The sequence below is a fragment of the Hyperolius riggenbachi genome, chromosome 8 (assembly GCF_040937935.1).
Source record: "Hyperolius riggenbachi isolate aHypRig1 chromosome 8, aHypRig1.pri, whole genome shotgun sequence".
In the NCBI taxonomy this organism is placed as follows: Eukaryota; Metazoa; Chordata; class Amphibia; order Anura; family Hyperoliidae; genus Hyperolius; species Hyperolius riggenbachi.
Window position 1 is genome coordinate 196,639,861 of NC_090653.1, and position 20,690 is coordinate 196,660,550.

The 20,690-nt window shown below is 41.3% G+C and overlaps 1 protein-coding gene across 2 annotated transcripts in view; it reads left to right on the top strand.

Moving 5' to 3' along the window:
* The window catches only part of LOC137527537 (coagulation factor VIII-like), a 506,000-nt gene that overhangs the window by 200,144 nt on the left and 285,166 nt on the right, over window positions 1-20,690 (top strand). Inside the window, exons 12-13 of one of the 2 annotated variants that reach the window (XM_068248081.1) lie at window positions 456-600; window positions 16,835-17,041. In XM_068248081.1, coding sequence (XP_068104182.1) covers window positions 456-600; window positions 16,835-17,041 — 352 coding nt within the window. The remainder of the gene's footprint in view (window positions 1-455; window positions 601-16,834; window positions 17,042-20,690) is intronic. The other variant, XM_068248082.1, reaches the window with a different exon arrangement.

Below are 20,690 nucleotides of genomic sequence, written 5' to 3' on the forward strand. Positions count from 1 at the left end.
TGTAACTGCTGTCAGTTAGACAATAGAGGTCCTAACAAAATGATACAATAATGTATCGGAGGTACATGTACCTACTCCTCATACAAAGATGCTTAATATCTAATAACTAAAACCCAACATTTTTCACCCATAGGGCTTCGTCAGAGGAATACTGTACAAATAACACATAGTGAGTACAATGCTACAATAGTGCAACTCCCCCAGTCGTTCCCTCCCTCCTTTTCATTATTCACCACCTGAGTGTTTCCAGGTGAGGTGGGTAGTAATTATATTCCAGGTTCATACCACTGGTAAGACCCGTCCCCTCTCCCTCTCCAAACCAATGTTAAACTGCTCAGTGCCGCCTCACCGGAGGATCCGTACCTCCATGTCAATACACTAAATAAATGCATAATTTACTGTAATTAAAATTAATAACAAAATAATTAATGTCATTAATATTTATTTTTCTTCAGGTAGTGACAGACAAAGAACACATCCTTTTTTTCTTTGTATTAGATGAAACTCTCAGTTGGTTCCATGAGGAGGCTAAAAGATCTCACAGATCAGTATCAGGAAACCAAACCAACCATAAAACATCAGAATGGAGCCTCATGCACAGTATGTATAATCTATTAAAAATAATATATTAAACACAGCAGACTCTGCATCCACCTGTGTCCCTATGTCAGTGCTAGCTGCCAGTGCCTGGCGTGCATGCGCGGCATGCAGCCATGGGTAGGCTTCAGGCAATGGTCTGCACTTGGGGTGTTTCCGCTGCATACGGGGGTGCACACGCAGCTGTGGATGGCATGCGCCAGTTCCCTAGCACCCGTTTTTTTTTTTTACATTTACTCTATTGGAATTTTGAAATTTGGAAATTAACCGTTTTAAAAATCTATGCTAAATCTCTTAGAAATACACACCGTTCCTTTGCTCTCAACAGGATACCTATAGCCAGCTGTCCAAATGTCAGCATTCAAGTATACAGTACATCAAAGGTGCTTCTGTCTATATTTTTATATGTCACCAAGGATCTTTTACAACAGAGGAAGTGGGTAGGGATTCTTAAAGTACAACTGTAACGAGAGGGATATGGAGGCTGCCATATTTATTACCTTTTTAACAATACCAGTTGCCTGGCAGCCCTGCTAGACTATTTGGTTGCAGTAGTGTTTGAATCACACCAGAAACAAACATGCAGATAATCTTGTCAGATCTGACAATAACATCAGAAATACCTGATATGCTGCATGCTAGTACAGGGTCTATAGCTAAAAGTATTAGAGGATTAGCATATAGTCAGGCAACTGATATTGTTTAAAAGGAAATAAATATGGCAGCCTCCATATCTCTCTCATTACAGTTGTCCTTTAATTGTTTAATTATTTATGTCCTACTAAGCAATGTAAGCTGCAAGGAGCCATCCTTCTTTTGCTCTAAGAAAATCCCTGCCTAAAGAGGCAGAGGAGGGTCTGATGAAATCCTTCTAAAAATTCTCAGTAATATAGCATTTAAGGGTTTTAAGTTCTGGTTCAGAAAAAGGCGTTTGAATGCGTTGCGTGGCTGATCCCATCACTGAAAAGTGAATGGGACAGCCACGCGTTTTGGCAAAAAATGCGTGCAGCATGCATTCCCGGACCGCACAGGTCCGGAACGCATGCAGTGTGAACATCAGACAGTGCACTCTATGCACTGTCTGATGTTGTGCGTGTCGGCCACCTGCACGCATTTCCAAAACGCGGCTAGAAACACGTGCAGTGTAAACGGGGCTTAAGAAAACATATTTTTATATATGACAAAGCACATTTTCGCATAAATGCATTAAAGTCTGTAGGGCATAAGAAAACACATTTTCGCACATGAGAAGACACATGTAGCATCAGAAAACTTTTTTGCATAAATGCATTAAAGTTTATGAGCACAAGAAAACAAAGGTTTGCGAATGAGAAATTATGACTCATCGTAAATCCAAATTTCTCTACAAAATTATTAGTGTGCAAAATTTTAGCTCATCCATATTCTTCTTTAGGGAATCTTGGCCCCTGGCAGGAGTTTGATCGAACAGTCATAGATGCAATAATGATAAGGTGCAAAGGAAACACTTGCTGCAACTTCAAGGAGTGCAACACACCAAATCTAGATTAGATCGACATATCAAGGAGTCACACTTAAAGAGACACTAAAGCGAAAAAAAATATATGATATAATGAATTGGTTGTGTACTATGAATATTTACTAGAAGATTAGCAGCAAGGAAAATATTCTCATATTTTTATTTTCCGGTATATAGTGTTTTTTCTAACATTGCATCACTCTATAATATGTGCAGATTACACAACACTCAGCATTCAAAATGAGTCTTTCAGAGCAGTCTGTGAAGTAAAGAACTCTCCTCTAGCAGAGGAAAAGTAAACAGTTCAATTACAGTTGAGATAATAGAAGTCAGATAACAGCCCTCTCCACGACTAAGTTAGTCGGAGAGCTTAATGGCTTGTTTGCATAGAGATAACAACTGGAGTTTCTCAACTCTTCCTGTACTGTAAACAATTAGACTGATGTATCTGATCTTAATGTTTTTTTTCTTAGCTGTACTACACATACAAATCATAATATCATCATTTTTTTTTCGCTTCAGTGTCTCTTTAATGGCATAAGCCAAAGCACAAAACAACAGGAGAGAGTGGAATCAAACAAGTGGTACAGGTCGACAGCTGTTTTGCACTTACTAGCATGGTGCTTTGTTAGGAGCTTGAAGCAGCATGCAAAACAGCTGTTGGCCTGTACCATATGTTTGATTCCTCTCACCCCCCTGTGGTTTTGTGCCTTGGCTAATGCCATTTTAAAGAATTTCAATAAAGAAGTGGCTTTTAAAGTGGATAGATGCAATGAGCATGAAGGGTGTCTTCACTCCTCTTGTCAAAAAGGTCTAGAATATCATGATACTTCAGGCGAGCAGCTGCTGCCTTCCCAGGGCCTATGCCCTTAAAGAGAAACTCCGGCCAAGAATTTAACTTTATCCCAATCAGTAGCTGATACCCCCTTTTACATGAGAAATATATTCCTTTTCACAAACAGACCATCAGGGGGCGCTGTAAGACTGATTTTGTGGTGAAACCCCTCCCACAAGAAACTCAGAGGACGTGGTACTCCTGGCAGTTTCCTGTCTGTGAACCTTGTTGCATTGTGAGAAATAGCTGTTTACAGCTGTTTCCAACTGCCAAAAAAGCATGCAGCAGCTACATCACCTGCCAACAGTAAAAATGTCACCATGTAATGTCGGAATGTAAATCAGGGATTTAAAAGATTTTACAAAGGGCAAACACTGACTAAATAATTTATACATAATTATTGTAAAAATGAAGCACTTTTTTATTACATTATTTTCACTGGAGTTCCTCTTTAAGGTCAGTATAACTTCAGGCAACATGCTGATTTGAACTTGACTATGTCAGTGACCCAATCTAAACTGGGATTATGAATGTATAATAAACACAAGGCTACTAATGAGAGGATGTGGAGAGGGACTTAGATCAAAACAAAGATACTCCCGATCCCTTGAGGAAGTCACTAGTAGCTGCCCCGCCTGTTGTGTGCTAAGGCCGGCCCACAGGAGAGAACCATCAATAGTGAGTGGGTCGCTCCTGGGTAGGGTTAGTATCAGAATCAGGTTTTTTCTGCCAAGTACAGAGGATAGTACATGGAATTATTTATGGAACAGCCTAGCTCAGCAGTACAGTACATGATAAAGACAGACAACTGTAGTACAAAAGGAGGCAGTCATAGTACAAGAAACAAGACAGTGAAAGTGGCGTACCCGGTACCAATGCGGGTGTGGGCACTAGATCAAAGGGGGGGGGGGAGCAGGGGCAAACGCAGGATTTTTAAGGGGGGGGATTCCTGATAAGTCCAGAAGTACTTATGTCCCCAAGTGCTTCTGAATACAGGTGGCTCCATACTGCCCATGCACAAAAGTGCGCTAGCGTATTACGGAGCTGGCTATCTTTGGAAGTACTCAAGGACAGAAGTGTTTCTGAGGGCTTCTGGTAGCAGCAAATTTGGAGAGGGGACAGCGCTGGAACAACTCCCCGAGAGAGGAACGGGAGATAGACTTAGTTTGGACAGTTTAGTGGAATATGCCACATAGTGTCACATAGCGCAAGCGATAGCCATATGATGCAGGGATATATGCATCTGCAGAAGATGGTGGCGCTATATAAATACTAAATAATAATAATTTGCCCCACCAGGATTGCACTTTTATTTAGCTTTCCTGTATGACAAGAAGACACAGACACCCAGCACTAGGGGAAGAGGGAAACAAAGGTGAATGAGGGAGGGCTGGTGCACATCAAGAGGGCTTCTGAGCGTTTTTCAAATCAACAGTGATTTGAAAAGCGCTTGGCTAATGTTATCCTATGAGGGTGTTCCCACAGCAGCGTTGTGATTTTTTTCAAAATCGCAGGTATACTGCATGTAGCATGTTTTTGAGCGATTCATTCAAAAATTGCTTTGAACATCTGGAGGTTGTAAGTGGCGAAGTTGGCGTGAGAAGCGCAGTTGTGAGTTAATTATTTGGTGCAGCTGCTTTGCGCAATGAAGTTTTATTGTGTTTTGTTGAAGTTTTAACAAAGATTAAGGGCTTGATTCACAAAGCGGTGCTAACCCAGTTAGAGACTTTAGGCGTGATAACCATTGCACCATGCTGGTGAAAAGCCAGTTTAGGCGTGATAAGTTTAGGTGTGATAAGTTTAGGTGTGATAAGTTTAGGCATGCTAAGTTTAGATAAGTGTAGATAGCGTGCAAAGTCCCGCACGCAAAGCAGCGCCATTTAATTCTATGCAAAGTGCACCAGACTTTGCTAGCGCAAAACTTTTGATCAGCTGTGCACTGCGGTGTTAACGCAGTTGGTGCTTAAACTTATCATGCCTAAATTTATCACACCTAAACTTATCATGCCTAAACTTATCACACCTAAACTTATCACACCTAAACTTATCATGCCTAAACTGAGTTTAGGCATGATAAAGGGCTTTTCACCAGCGTGCTAACTGTTAGCACCGCTTTGTGAATCAGGCCCCAAAAGTTTTAAACCAAGACTTATGATATGATTTACTGAAGTACCCAGGTGAAACATACTTTGAACATGAGATCCACCTGAAAATGAGGTGGTTGGAAATCCGGTGAGCCTTTCTGATTGTGGGTTGTATGAGTGACAGCACTTAGTTCACACTACACAGAGTTTGTGTGCTGTTTATTTATAACAGAATTGCGCAATGTGTAGTTTGTTTGTCTTATAGGTTGGTACAATACTGATTGAAAAGTGAGAGCGCAGTGGACTTTTAGATCTATTTTTTAATACTATCTGCCCACACATTCTTCAGGAGAATCTAGCCGTAGTCGGAATCCATCCCACCTTACGCCTTTGGATTACGGACTTTCTCATCAACAGGTCCCAAGTTGTCAAGCTGGGGGACATCCACTTACAAGCAATGATCACCAACACAGGCACACCCCAAGGCTGCATCCTATCTCCACTGCTGTTCACGCTCTACTTGAACAACTGCAGATCCACGCGAACTCTGTTAAGGTCATCAAGTTCGCTGACACCACCATTGTCGACCTTATCACCATAGATAATGTCCAAGAGTACTGTCAGCAGGTGGAGAGGATTTTCCTCTGGTGTAGGTAGAACAGACTGGTGCTCATCATAGTAAAAACAGTTGAGCTGATCGTAGACTTCAGAAAGTCTGCTCCCACCCCAGTCCTAATCTACATTGATGGCTCTGAGGTGGTCAGGGTACCCTATGCCCTTGTCCTGGGCATCACCATCTCCAGTGATCTCAGCTGAAAGACTAACATCACCGCCACCCAGTGGAAAGCCCAGCAGAGTTTTTTCTTCCTCCGCCAACTGAGGAAGTTCGGCATGGCCCAGGAGACAGGTCTTTACTCCGCCACCATTGAGTCGATTCTCTGCTCTTCCATCTTGGTCTGGCGCCACCGCCAGTGACAGGAATAAACTAAAGAGGGTCATCAGGGGGCGTGGCCAGCAGGCAATATGAGCAGACATGTCTCACACAGCTCCCGGCTTGATCTTGTCTATTAGATCCTGTGTGAGAGCTGCGGACACCCGACACTCTTCGTAACAGCACTCAGAGGAAAGAGGGACAGACGGAGAACGATCCGGACCCGCGGAGAAGCGCCGTGAGCGGACAAGATGAAGGGAAAAAGCAAGGAGGAGGGCGGCCCTGCGGAGACGCCGCGCAGACAAGATGGCGCCGTCTCTAAGCAAACACGCTCACAGACATCAACCGCCCCGAGGGAAGATATGGTGGCCAGGCTGGAAAAATTTGCCCACAAGGACGCCAGGTCAGTGAAAAGCAGTGAGCAGGAGAAGCTGGCTCAGCACGACGAGGTAAATGAGGGGACTCAAGGGGAACACGAGGAGGCAGAAGCATTAAGCCAAGATGGCGCTGATGCTGCAGAGCTAGAGTGGGAAACTAGCAATACGCTGGAAGTACCTGCTGCAGCAAGAAACAATGTGAGCAAGGAGGACTGTAACAACCAGTCCGACACTAAAGAACCATCTTTAAGTGAAATATTAGCAGCCGTTAATACCTGTAATGCGGCTATAATGTCGCTTACGCAACAGACGGGAGGCCTAAAAGAAGAGTTGATCCTCATAAGACAGGACATGTCTAACATCAGAAAAAGAACATCAGAGCTGGAATCCAGAGTCAGCGAAGTAGAGGACTCATTGGCCCCAGCAATAAGAGACCTGAAGAGAGTAATTAAGCACTCTATTGCCAATACTGACAAATCAGACGATATAGAGAACAGACTGCGTAGAAATAATGTAAGAATTGTGGGCCTCCCGGAAAAGACAGAGAAAACGGAACCTACAGCCTTCATAGAACATTGGCTGACTGAAGTGTTTGGAAGAGAGTCCTTCTCAAACGTTTACGCAGTAGAACGTGCACACCGAGTACCCTCAAAACCCCCCAAACCAGGCGCTGCTCCAAGACCAATACTAGCCAAGCTGCTGCACTACCAAGACCGAGAAGTAATCCTAAGGCAGGCACGCCTCAAAGGCAACATTAAGTACGGCGAACATAAAATATCCTTTTATCCAGATTTTTCGGCTGAGGTCCAAAAACAGAGGATGAAGTTTTATGAGGTGAAACGCCGCTTGCAAAAGCTACAGTTGCAGTACGCTATGCTATACCCAGCCAAACTGAAAGTACTGGCAAAGAACGAGGCTCACTTTTTCCTGACAGCCAAAGAAGCCATGCTATGGTTGGACGAAAATGAACAGCATTTGGTCAAAAAATCTACCCCTTCACCGGAGGAGGACTGATAGTAACCGCAGGGATGAAGTAAGATTAAACATGTTCCGTTAAGGTTCACTTTCCCCCCTCCCCCCGCTATGGGCAATAATATGCAATATAGCTATTTGCGCAAGCTGGACAACCGCCTGCTAACGATACTCAGTTGATGCAAAATAAGGATATTATTCAGGCGGAATGCTTTGAAAAACTGGGGGTGTTACCTCTTATACAGGATCGATATTATTACAGAATGATTATAATATGCCAATAGGTTGGGAGAAGAGAAAAACAGCTGCTTTTTGTGACTCCCCAATCTTTATTGGCAAATAAAGAGACACTATCTACACGTACAGTTGAAGCATCACTGCACAAACAGCGCTTTCAGGACTTATACCTAAAATATCAGCTACACTGAACTTTTATTTGAAATGAGGGCTATTTTGTCAGCAAAGCAGTGGGTGCTAAGGGCTATGGAGGGTGGAGGAGTTTGCTATGTTTATGTTAATTCTGTGTTCTTTAAAATACAGCGGCAACCGTTTTGGTATCTATGGGGACAGCCATGCATATTGGATAATGATGGGATCTTCTGGGGAATATGGCTGATGTGGCAGTACTAAGCTGGAATGTGAGAGGTTTAGCTGACCCAGTTAAGAGACAATCAATATTCTCGTTTCTTCAAAAGCAAGGCCCTTCGGTGATATGTCTACAAGAGACGCATCTAACCCCACAAACGGTAAATTGGCTATCTAAACGATGGTTATCTCACACATACCACTCCACTCATACCTCCTACTCAAGAGGTGTGTCCATTCTTATACATGCCAAAATAGGGTTCCAACTCACCTACTCCCATATAGACAATGAAGGGCGTTTTGTAATACTTCATGGCAAATTTAATAATATGGAATGCATAATAGTAGCCATCTATGTCCCACCCCTTTCTCACCTTCCAGCTTACAAATAATAATAGATTTGCTAAAGGACAAAATGTTTCTCCCCATGCTATGGATAGGGGACTATAACATGATCCTAAACTCAAAGTTAGACAGATTCAGAACTAGGCAGCAGGAAAGTCAGCCCTCACCTCTTGCAAGGTTAATGGGAGAATTAAATTTACTTGATTTGTGGTGGAAAAGCCACCCGAATGATTTGATATACTCATGCTACAGTAGTTCTCACATGTCTCTCTCTAGAATCGACCTGGCTATAGGAAACTCAGAAATTCTGCCATTGGTGGAAAGGACAGAATATATGGCACGTGTAATTTCTGACCACTCGCCCTTAAGGGTCTGGCTCAAGAATCCACTCTATAGCGCCAAACCAAAGTTACCATGGAAATTGAACCCCTATTGGTTGTCATTAATAACTACGCATTCAAGGATCATTGATGATCTGAATACATTTTTTCAATTTAATAGTGATCCTATGAAACGGATATTAGTTTGGGAGACCCTGAAGGCATTCCTAAGGGGAGTTTTTGTGAAAGAAATCAATAATATCAGGTCGGAATCTAGAGAGAGGCATGAAAGGCTTATCCGCACAATGATGGAATCTGAAACAGAGTTTGTGGCAAACCCAACTGACAATCTGAAGGCATTATGGCTTAAAGCGCAAGAGAATCTTAATGAGTATCTAAAGACTAAGGCTAATAATAAGAGATTTTTCTTAAAACAGGCTTTCTTCGAACAGGGAGATCAAACAGGCCATTTGCTATCAGTTATAACTAAATCTCAGGAACCACAAAACCATATAGGGGCCCTAATGTCACATACGAGGGTGGTAGTTTCAGATACTCCCCAAATTGTAGAGGAACTACAGCAGTTCTATAAAGAGCTATATAGCTCCAAGGTAAACTATGAAAAAGAGGAACTAGTTTGCTATTTGACCGCAATCCCCCTTCTTAAACTTTCTGATGAGGATAGAGTCATATTGGATGCCCCCATAACACTTGAAGAACTGGAAATTGCAGTTGCTTCATTTCCAGCAAATAAAGCACCGGGCTGTGACGGACGGCCAGCTGAGGTATATAAAAGATACTCAGAGCTACTGCTCCCAAAACTCCTAGAGGTATTCCAAGAAATATATAAAAAGGGGACACTAACACAATCAATGGCGCAGGCGGATATTATTTTACTCCCGAAACCGGGCAAAGACACGTTACGGGCAGACTCCTATAGGCCCATTTCATTGCTGACAGTGGACGTGAAGATTCTGTCGAAGGTCTTGGCTAATCGATTAGCTAAAATAATTACTAGTATAATCAAACCGGACCAGTCAGGTTTTATACCATCGAAATCTACTGCTATTAATATTAGACGTACCTTTTTAAATTTACAATTACCTGCTGATAATGTAGGGGATAGAGCAATTCTCTCACTTGATATAGCCAAGGCCTTCGACAGTGTTGAATGGGTATACTTGCTGGAGGTCCTTCAAGAGATGCAATTTGGACCAGTATTTTGCAAGTGGGTTCAGATCCTGTACCATGCCCCCAGTGCCCGCTTGAGGGTTAATGGACACCTTTCACAACAATTCAGGTTAGGTAGAGGGACACGGCAGGGGTGCCCTCTATCGCCCCTACTATTTGTGATAGCGATAGAACCCTTGGCTGAATTGATAAGGACGAACGATAAAATAAAAGGTTTTAAATACGGGATAATTGAAGAAAAAGTAGCATTATATGCAGATGACACACTTCTATTCCTACAGGATATAGAAGAGACATTACCCGAAGTTATGGATACTCTGCATAGATTTGGGGAATTCTCGGGCCTAAGGGTGAACTGGGAAAAATCATCAATTATGCTTATTGATAAACCACATAGCCCCTTACCAGCTAACTGTAATCAAATCCTGAAGGTAACATCTTTTAAATACTTAGGAGTTATTATAACACCGGAAGTCACTTTATATGAACAATACAATATTAACCCTCTATTATTGAGGATTAGTCAAAAACTTAAAACCTGGGCCAAGTTGCCTCTCTCCCCAGTCGCTAGAATTAACCTATTAAAAATGGTCACTATGCCTCAGCTATTATATGTATTACACAATGCTCCAATATGGCTCAACCTCAAACTCTTCAAAACTATAGACAAAATATTTAGGGATTTTATATGGGGGCAAGGCAGAATCAAAATCAAACTTCAATATTTGCAATATTCAAAAGAGGAAGGTGGACTGGCTGTTCCTAATGCCTGGGTCTACTACCTGGCTTCACAGACCCAACACTTGGTGGGGTGGGACAAGCGGGAACTACTAGACTCCAGTAGGCTACTACTTAACCACTTTACGAGGGAAACCTCAATTTATGCAGCACTAGAAGCTGGAATTAGCAACCCTTTAGTGAACAAAACTCCCAGCCTGTTAATGCTTCAAAAGATATGGAACCGCTTGCGCACCATGCAGGAGATTAAAGGGGTAACAGCATATACTCCATTAAGAAAAAATGAATGGTTGTCAGAATTAGCACATCTAGAATTTTTGCAGCACTGGGCAAGAGAGGGAATCTCTTCAATAGACCAAATATTGATAAGGGGAGCTCTAAAACCTCTGCCAGATATACTACAGTTAATGGGGGGGAAAACAATCACACATATGCTAGAATATCAATACATCCAACTTTCGCATGCGATACAGAAGCAGAGACTTACTCACTCTCTGGAACTTTATCCCTCCCCCATATATAATTTAATATCACAAAACTCGGAAAGGAGAGGATTTATTTCATCTAGCTACGCAATGATACTTGGTCAATTCTTGAAGAAGTTCCCTCTCAAATGCTATGTAGGCTGGGTTCAGGATCTGGGGGAATTATCGGAGGAAGACTGGGTGGAGATACTACAATTGATCCCAATGGTGTCGTCAAATGCTTCCCAAAAACTGTCCCAATTAAACATCATTCATAGAAATCTATTAACTCCTAAAAGAATGCATGCAATGGGGTGTCGTGAAGATCCAATCTGCCCAAAATGTAAAAGAGATCATGGAGATCTACTCCACATGTTGTGGAATTGCCCCAAACTTCAAAGGTACTGGAGGGAGGTGCTCGACATAGTCGATACTGTCTCAAAGCAAAAGATCACAAGAATATTGAAATCCTGTGTTTTGGGTCTGCTGGTGGGGATGGAAAATCAAGAACCGTTGCACATAATGCTTCAAAGATTGCTGTTCCAAGCAAGGAAACTTATTTTGGTTATGTGGAAGGACCCTAACCCGCCAACAGTTAATATGTGGATAAAACAAGTAAACTTATACTTAAAATTAGAAAAATTAATATATACCCATAGAGGAGCCTCAAGTAAGTTTGAAAAAATTTGGGCTGGTTGGCTTGACACCCCGGGCTTAGCGGAGTTTTCTATGATACAAGATGGGATATTAGGAATGGTGGGCTAAGGTTAATTGACTAGATGCGGGCAGTGTACGGAAATTGATTATATGGGTTGAGTTTTCTCTTCATTGCAACATAGGGAAGGTTGTACCTCAATTATCTCAGGCTCGTTAGTAAAATACACGACTATTGCATGGTTGTATGGATTTAAGATACCTATTCTTTACCCTTAATTGGGGTACTGTTTCGCTGCTGTATTTTGGATTGTGATTTGTTTGGTTCATAATTGTTATTTGTTCCTTGAATGCTTTAAATAAAGGCTGATTTAAAAAAAGAGGGTCATCAGGTCAGTGGAAGACCCCTCCCCTCACCTGCCCTCCTACACAACATGAGAATGAGGTCTAGGGCACTGAGGATCGCCAACGATCCCTCCCACCTAAGGCCTCCGCTACTTCTGTCCGCTCCCATTAGGCCAGAGATATCAAGCCATCTCTACCAGAGCTGTCAGGCACTGGAACACTTTTTTTCCCCACGGCTGTCAGCCTCTTAAATTCCTTCCAAATACACCTGCCGGTAAACACCACCCCCTCCCGTAAGCTGAGGCCAACCAGTCAACCAGACCAGGGACTAAATTGTGCGGCCCTTTCTCATGTCACTTTCCAGAACTGTTATGTATACTGTAAATTGCCTTGCTCCTGTACAGTTTGCTTTTTAGTCGCTGCATGCTTGTGCGCCTATGTATCTATGTCTTCTTCTTGAACTGTGTATTGCGCCAAACCCAATTCCGGGCATGACCCAGTCATGCTTGGCGAAATAAAAGATTCTGATTCCTCTGTCTATGGTTCAGTACACGAGAGAAAAAAAGTAAATAAAATGACACCTACATAAATTACATACATACATTAATTAACCCCTTACCTCCCCTCCAATAGTTACCAAGATAAAACAATTATATACAGTGGTGTGAAAAACTATTTGCCCCCTTCCTGATTTCTTATTCTTTTGCATGTTTGTCACACTTAAATGTTTCTGCTCATCAAAAACCGTTAACTATTAGTCAAAGATAACATAATTGAACACAAAATGCAGTTTTAAATGATGGTTTTTATTATTTAGTGAGAAAAAAACTCCAAATCGACATGGCCCTGTGTGAAAAAGTGATTGCCCCCCTTGTTAAAAAATAACTGTGGTTTATCACACCTGAGTTCAATTTCTGTAGTCACCCCCAGGCCTGATTACTGCCACACCTGTTTCAATCAAGAAATCACTTAAATAGGAGCTATCTGACAAAGAGAAGTAGACCAAAAGCACCTCAAAAGCTAGACATCATGCCAAGATCCAAAGAAATCCAGGAACAAATGAGAACAAAAGTACTGTAATTGAGATCTATCAGTCTGGTAAAGGTTATAAAGCCATTTCTAAAGCTTTGGGACTCCAGCGAACCACAGTGAGAGCCATTATCCACAAATGGCAAAAACATGGAACAGTGATGAACCTTCCCAGGAGTGGCCGGCCGACCAATATTACCCCAAGAGCGCAGAGAAAACTCATCTGAGAGGCCACAAAAGACCCCAGGACAACATCTAAAGAACTGCAGGCCTCACTTGCCTCAATTAAGGTCAGTGTTCACAACTCCACCATAAGAAAGAGACTGGGCAAAAGCGGCCTGCATGGCAGATATCCAAGGCGCAAACCACTTTTAAGCAAAAAGAACATTAAAACTCGTCTCAATTTTGCTAAAAAACACATCTCAATGATTGCCAAGACTTGTGGGAAAATACCTTGTGGACCGCCGAGACAAAAGTTGAACTTTTTGGAAGATGCGTGTCCCGTTACATCTGGCGTAGAAGTAACACAGCATTTCAGCAAAAGAACATCATACCAACAGTAAAATATGGTGGTGGTAGTGTGATGGTCTGGGGTTGTTTTGCTGCTTCAGGACCTGGAAGGCTTGCTGTGATAGATGGAACCATTAAGTCTACTATCTACCAAAAAATCCTGAAGAAGAATGTCCGGCCATCTGTTCGTCAACTCAAGCTGAAGCGATCTTGGGTGCTGCAGCAGGACAATGACCCAAAACACACCAGCAAATGCACCTCTGAATGGCTGAAGAAAAACAAAATGAAGACTTTGGAGTGGCCTAGTCAAAGTCCTGACCTGAATCCTATTGAGATGTTGTGGCATGACCTTAAAAAGGCAGTTCATGCTAGAAAACCCTCAAATAAAGCTGAATTACAACAATTCTGCAAAGATGAGTGGGCCAAAATTCCTCCAGAGCGCTGTAAAAGACGCGTTGAAAGTTATCGCAAACGCTTGATTGCAGTTATTGCTGCTAAGGGTGGCCCAACCAGTTATTAGGTTCAGGGGGCAATTTCTTTTTCGCACAGCTCCATGTAGGTTTTGAGTTTTTTTTTCTCACTAAATAATAAAAACCATCATTTAAAACTGCATTTTGCATTCAATTATGTTACCTTTGACTAATAGTTAACAGTTTTTGATGAGCAGAAACATTTAGGTGTGACAAACATGCAAAAGAATAAGAAATCAGGAGGGGGGCAAATAGTTTTTCACACCACTGTACATTTTTTTAAAAAAATGACATAAAAAAAATACATACATCGTTATCTTAGGGACTTTCCCAAAATGTATGCCATGATGGTATATTACTGTTATTTTTGCAAATAAAGACTTGTAATTAGTGACAGATGCAAAACGGAAAAAAATATTGTCACCATACATTGTACTAGGGACATACACGTAGTCCCTGGTTAACGATATAGGGACTGTAGTTTAGTTCTTAACCTGAATCTTTTTTTAAGTCGGAACATGGTGCCATCTCTGTCCTCCGTACCTACTCTGTGCACCCCTGTGCCTCTAGTGTCCCCCTCTGTGTCACCTCTGCCCTCTGTACCTGCTTATACACGTTTTAAAGCCATTTTTTCTTAACATTTTTTAAAATCGATGTTCTCAAAAACTACAAGTCCAATTTTAAAAAAACATTTTTTGACTTGTTCCCATGGAAACACAGAATCCATTCCATTCGTTTCAGCAGGTCGTTCGTAAGTCAGGAGTTTGTAAGTCGGGGACTAACTGTAATTTAAAGGTTGTAATAACCGGCACAAATGGGCAAACAGCTAAAAACTGAGAAAATATTTTCAATTTTTTTAATTATTCCTGTTTAAATGCATATAGAAGAATATAATATTTTAGGCAAAATGTACCACCCAAAGAAAGCCTAATTGGTGGTGATAAAGTAGTGATTGGTGAATGAATGGGAGGAGGGCTGAAATGAGAAAATTTCTCTGGTCCATAAAGGGAAAACTCCCTTAGCGGTGAAGTGGTTAAACTCATAACTAATTCAAAAGAAAATACATGTATTCACCTTAGCAGATTGACTCCTCCTACAACAACATAGGCTTCATCTTATGGAGGTCACTGTTTTCCTGGTCACTTGGACAATCCCCAACTTCAAGTCAAATGCAAAACAGTTTCACAAGTACCCAGCTCTCTCTTACTTCTCAGTCCCCATTTTGAAACAATTTTTCAGATGCTGGCTGTGGTATCTTTGTGAATCAAAAGTTTGCCACAGTTGGCTTGGCCAAAATTAAATAAGTTGTGGATTAATATAAATTTAAAAACAAATAGTTTTGTTTAACAATATTAATGATATTGAAATCTCAAAACTTTATGCGTGCAATTCCTACCACAATTTTCACGAATATGTCATGAACATTCTCATGAACGTTAAAAACAATGTGTTTGTTTAGTTTGTCATACAGGGTTGATCGTAGTCAGCCAACTTCGCTACGCTGGAACTACGCGTAGTTTTACGCAATTACGCTTCGACAAACTACGGCTTCAAAATCAAATATTCACTTCGTATGCATTTCCTAGAATACGCGTTAAAATACGCAATTACACGTAGTTCGAAGCGTAGTGTATGCGGATGCTGATGCTCGTATGCAGAAAATTTTACGCATTAATTCCTCTTTTAAAATGCTTATACAGGGAACTCTATTCGTACATTCCCCTTTCCAAAGCGTAAATTTATAAGCATACAATCGCACGCAGAAAATTAGACGCGAGTAACGCATTCGTAGTTCACTACGCAATACACAGGTTAACTACGCATAGTGGGCGTAAGCTACGCGTAGTGGTACTTCGCTACGCGTAAATTCATAAGCGTAGTTTTGAAACTTCACCTACAAACTACGATGCGTAGATGCGAACTACGATGCGTAAATTCACACTGGCGTAGTTTCTGCTCATCCCTGTTATTGATTTCCATAAAAGGTAAAAATCAATAAGATTAAAAAAGAATCAGGACAAATTGTTATGTAATCTGTGTGAATATTGAGGCTATTGTCTGTGGAAATCTTTTTTCTGTGTGTGTGTGTGTGCGTGTGCGTGTGCACGTGCGTGTGCGCGTGCGTGCGTGTGTGTGCGTGTGTGTGTGTGTGTGTGTGTGTGTGTGTGTGTGTGTGTAAAAGATGCCTGAATCTTTCCCTTCTACTCATTTATATACAACATCGTTGATCCTATGTTTACTACAATTCTGTCTTCTGATTGGTCTGATTAAATGATGCTGTGATGTCATATGCTAACTTCTATTTCAATAACTATTATATAATGTGATTTTAGTTCTCACTTTCCCATAGTTTATAATATGGCATATGCTACATATTATGAAAACATTACCTCACAGCCCTCTGCCTTAGAATGGCCCTAGGTGCATATTGAGCAGCTTACTATTTAGTCAAGCTCTCTAATTTCTGAACACATATGCTAATGTGTTTTTCCAATCATCTTCACTGGAAAAGGCCAACATTCCAAATTATTAAAAACATTCGACCACTGTTGAAAACCACTGTGAGGGAAGATATTAGCTCTTTTTCTGTGGTTTCCTTTCTGTCCCATTAAGCCCCATTTAAGTGACCTTCTATGCATTACCTTCTATCTATTGAATCTGGTGTGCTAGTCTGCTAAAAATATACTTATATGCAACTGGTGGTGTGCCTGCTCATTTTTACTGCTTAACCTTAGTGTATTTCATATATCCATAGTGGACACTTATCTGGAACTTTATTTTGATTGCTTCTGTTATCACTGATTAATTCTAATGCTTTTATTAAAAATTTGTGTAAGACTCCGGCTATCTAGCTACCTAGCTAATCATCTCATTATTCTATTTTCACAGCTATAAATGGGATCATGGATTCCCTGCAAATGAGTATTTGCCAGAATGAAGTTAGTGTGTGGCATGTTTTAAATTTGGGAGTAGGGACAGAACTGCTCTCCATCTATTTCGGAGGTAGCCCTTTTAAAGTGGACTCAAGCTATCAAGAAATGCTGACTCTGTTTCCAATGAGTGGAAAAACCATTAGTTTGGTAATAGAAAAGACAGGTCAGTAACATAATCTTTAAAAAAACAACTTTAACACATATTTTCTAATTGTGTTTTCCAGGAATGAGAAAGCTGACAATTTCCATTTTCACCACAGGGTACAAACACTTCAACAACAAAGGGAACACAATGCAGTAAAATACCTAAACTAAAACTCCTGCTTAATGCCCTAATACCATAGCCTGCAAATGTCATAACTTAACATTGATGAGCATGAGCAAAACATTTACGAAGATATTAAGCCTCACCCAAAAGGCAGAAGTTGGAGGTACCAAATGATAGTCAGCATAGCTGATAGTTGAAGTTAAAAGTTCAGCTGTTAGAAGTTTTAAAGTGCTTATCCCAACTTTTAATTTAGCACAACATACCTTCAGCCACTGTCCCTGTCTCCTATAGGTCCAAATTTAGTGTTGTCATCAACACACTTGTCTTAATGGCTGTCAGTGGCAAGGCCTACTGTAGCTGTACAGCTTCACCGTTGTCCCAGTACACTTTGCACTTAGTCTCTAAACAGGAGGGTTAAAGGGTAGACTCATAAGTGACCCCAGGCATGGGTGTTTCCATAAACAAGATCAGCGACAGACTCTTAACCCTTTCCAATCCTATTTTGCGATCACTCATGCTTCCCCCCTCTCCCTGCACTTATATTTTTCCAGGGTGCTGGGTGAATGTGAAATCCTGGTGGCAGTGGAGATCTGAAGGGTCTGTATCTCCTCACTCTAAAGCAAACAAGCAAATCGGCATCTAGGGAGTGTTCAGTGCCAGCTCTTGAACTGTAGCTCTGCCCCCTCTCATATGCACCAGCATAATGTTGTTACGTGGCGCTGCATGGTGCTGGAGAGGATTAAAGGGGATTGAACTCTGTCCAACACTTTGATCCATATATCTACATCAGCCATGTTGGAACAGATCCAGCAGTGGCACCCCTACAGGAAGCCCAAATGCATCCACTTAAAGTGGAGCTGTCAGCCATACTATCTCAGAAAAAGAAACACATATATAAGTAGATAAATACTTGCTCTACTTACATAACATATGTATTGTACTGTCCACATCTTGATTTTAGTGATTTTTCTACAGTAAAAAAAGAAATAATCCTTATTAGGATTTCCGTTTTGTCTGTGTCTATCTTGAAGCCAATTCTGACATCATTTCCTCCCTTACTCTCCTCTGCCTGATTGTGTATGCATTGTCCGCCCTCCTCCCAGACAGTCTTCAGAAACTCCCAACCAGCTCTGCAGTAGAAAGTGCATTGAGAAATATTGGCAAATCAGAGAGGAACAGAGGTGTGGGAGGGGAAAACAGGAGGGGAAGAGGCTTTAGCAAATCAGGCTGCTTTAGTTGTGTCTGAGGGGAAAGTAACGAAGAAAAAAAGAAAACCCAGCATACACTGCAACTTCTTTTGTGCGGCAGATGTACCAAATAAGAGCCAGGGAAACTGGGGAATGATGTTTTATGGAGAAGAAAAATAAGAGTGATTTTTAACTTTTGGATTGCCTGGTTAGCATCCTTATTACTTGTTTACTAGATAAAAATAAAGAATTGATTTTTGATTTTCTGCCCGACAGTAAGGCCTGGTGCACCTCAAAAACCGCTAGCAGATCCGCAAAATGCTAGCAGATTTTGAAACACTTTTTCTTCTTTTTCTGTAGCGTTTCAGCTAGCATTTTGCGGTTTTGTGAAGCGTTTTTGGTGTAGTAGATTTCATGTATTGTTACAGTAAAGCTGTTACTGAACAGCTACTGTAACAAAAACGCCTGCAAAACCGCTCTGAACTGGCGTTTTTCAGAGCGGTTTGCGTTTTTCCTATACTTAACATTGAGGCAGAAACGCATCCACAATCCAAAAAATGCCTCACCCCGGGAGTATGCGTTTCTGCAAAACGCCTCCCGCTCTGGTGTGAACCACCCCATTGAGATACATTGACCAAGCGGATCCGCAGCCGCAAGCGGCTGCAGAAACGCTGAAAAAGCCACTCGGTGTGCACCAGCCCTTACTCTTTAATATTTGTATTAGATGCCACAGCAGCAGAGGATGGGGCTGGCAGTGTCCAGAGTGTTGAACTTAGTCCAACACTTTGACCTGAAAAGAATGGCACTGTGCTTGATTTTATACGCCAACTGTCCCAACTAGCAGCAGCCAGTTTACCTTTGTCAGACTATGACCGACATTGGACCTATAGCAGAAAAGGCCGATGTCGGGCTTAGTCCGACATAGGATTGGAAAGGGTTAATGGAATCAGAAATATCCTCCCTCTGTTCTGGCATCACATTTTCAATTTTAGTACTAACAGGTTCAGCATTAGTTAAACATACAACGCAGTCAACAGTAGTGAAATCTGCATTAGATATACAAATTATGGTCTAACCAAACACTGTGCTTCTTTCCCACAGAGATCTATCAACTTTATCTCCCTTCCTTCTGAGCTTCCCCTTTTTGCACAGTATCTGGGTGTTGTTATCATATCCAGTGATTCTAGTATATACTTAGTAATAGATATTGTCAATGAAATGGTAATAATTCCAGTTTGTATGTAAATTTTATGCATATTATAAACAGCTTGGAATTCGGCCAATCAAAAACACTTCCTGTCAATTTTGATTGGCCCATTTCCAAGCTGTATACAGATGGCATTAAAGCGGTTTAACACCCAGCATTACAACTTTGCTTTAAAAGATTGCTTACAGCTTAGAAATTATTATGCCAGATTTTTTTTAAGCAGAAATTCACTGAATGGGTTAAACATGACATTTTAGTGTTGGATTTAACTAGGAATCCGCATCCGTTCTTATCTTTAGTTACAAATGTATCTTTGTTTGGAATGCAAATAGACCTTTGAAAAGCCTGCCGGGGAAGCCCTCTTTGTTCTCTCAGAGCAGTGTTTGTTTATTACTTTGTAAATAGATACATTTGTAACTAAACCTAAGCACGGAGGAGGATTTCTAGCTAAATGCAGCACTAAAATGTCATGTTTAATCCATTCAGTGAATTTCTGCTAAAAAAAAAATCTGGCATAATCGTTTCTAAGCTGTAAGCAATCTTTTAAAGCAAAGTTGAAATGCTGGGTGTTAGACCACTTTAAAGTGAAACAAGTGAAAAAACAATGTGCCCATTTACTTCTTCCAGCACCCTAAAGTCCTCCTGTTCTCTCATTGTGACCCTGTACTCAGCTGTTCCTCCGCTGTCCCCATCCATAATCTGGCTGACTGAGGAGTTGGTGGGCCACTGCACATGCACGACCCCAGATGCGCATGTCCACTATCACGCTCCCACATGACGAGAGCATCCTGCGCATGAGCAGTAGTAATTTTTTAAGAAGGCAAATCAAAAATAAGCATAGCTTTTTTAGTAGAAGGTGTAATGATCTGCTCAGCTGTCTGCATGGGCAGACAGCTGTTTGTCCATTCTTTAGGTCTGAGTGCTGCAGGTCTTTGGAAAAGAGACCTGTCTTTGCTTTGCAAGTTTCAGAGTTGCTCTGCTGGTGAGGAATTTGCATACACTTGTCATGCAAATTGCTTAGCTGCTTCCTTTGATGGCTTGCAGTATAAATGCCTTTTGCTCCCAGAATTTCTTGCTGGTCATGATGGTTTGTTCCTGCTGACTCACCTGGAGTATCAGCCTTTGCTATTGTTTGCTAAGATTATCTTAG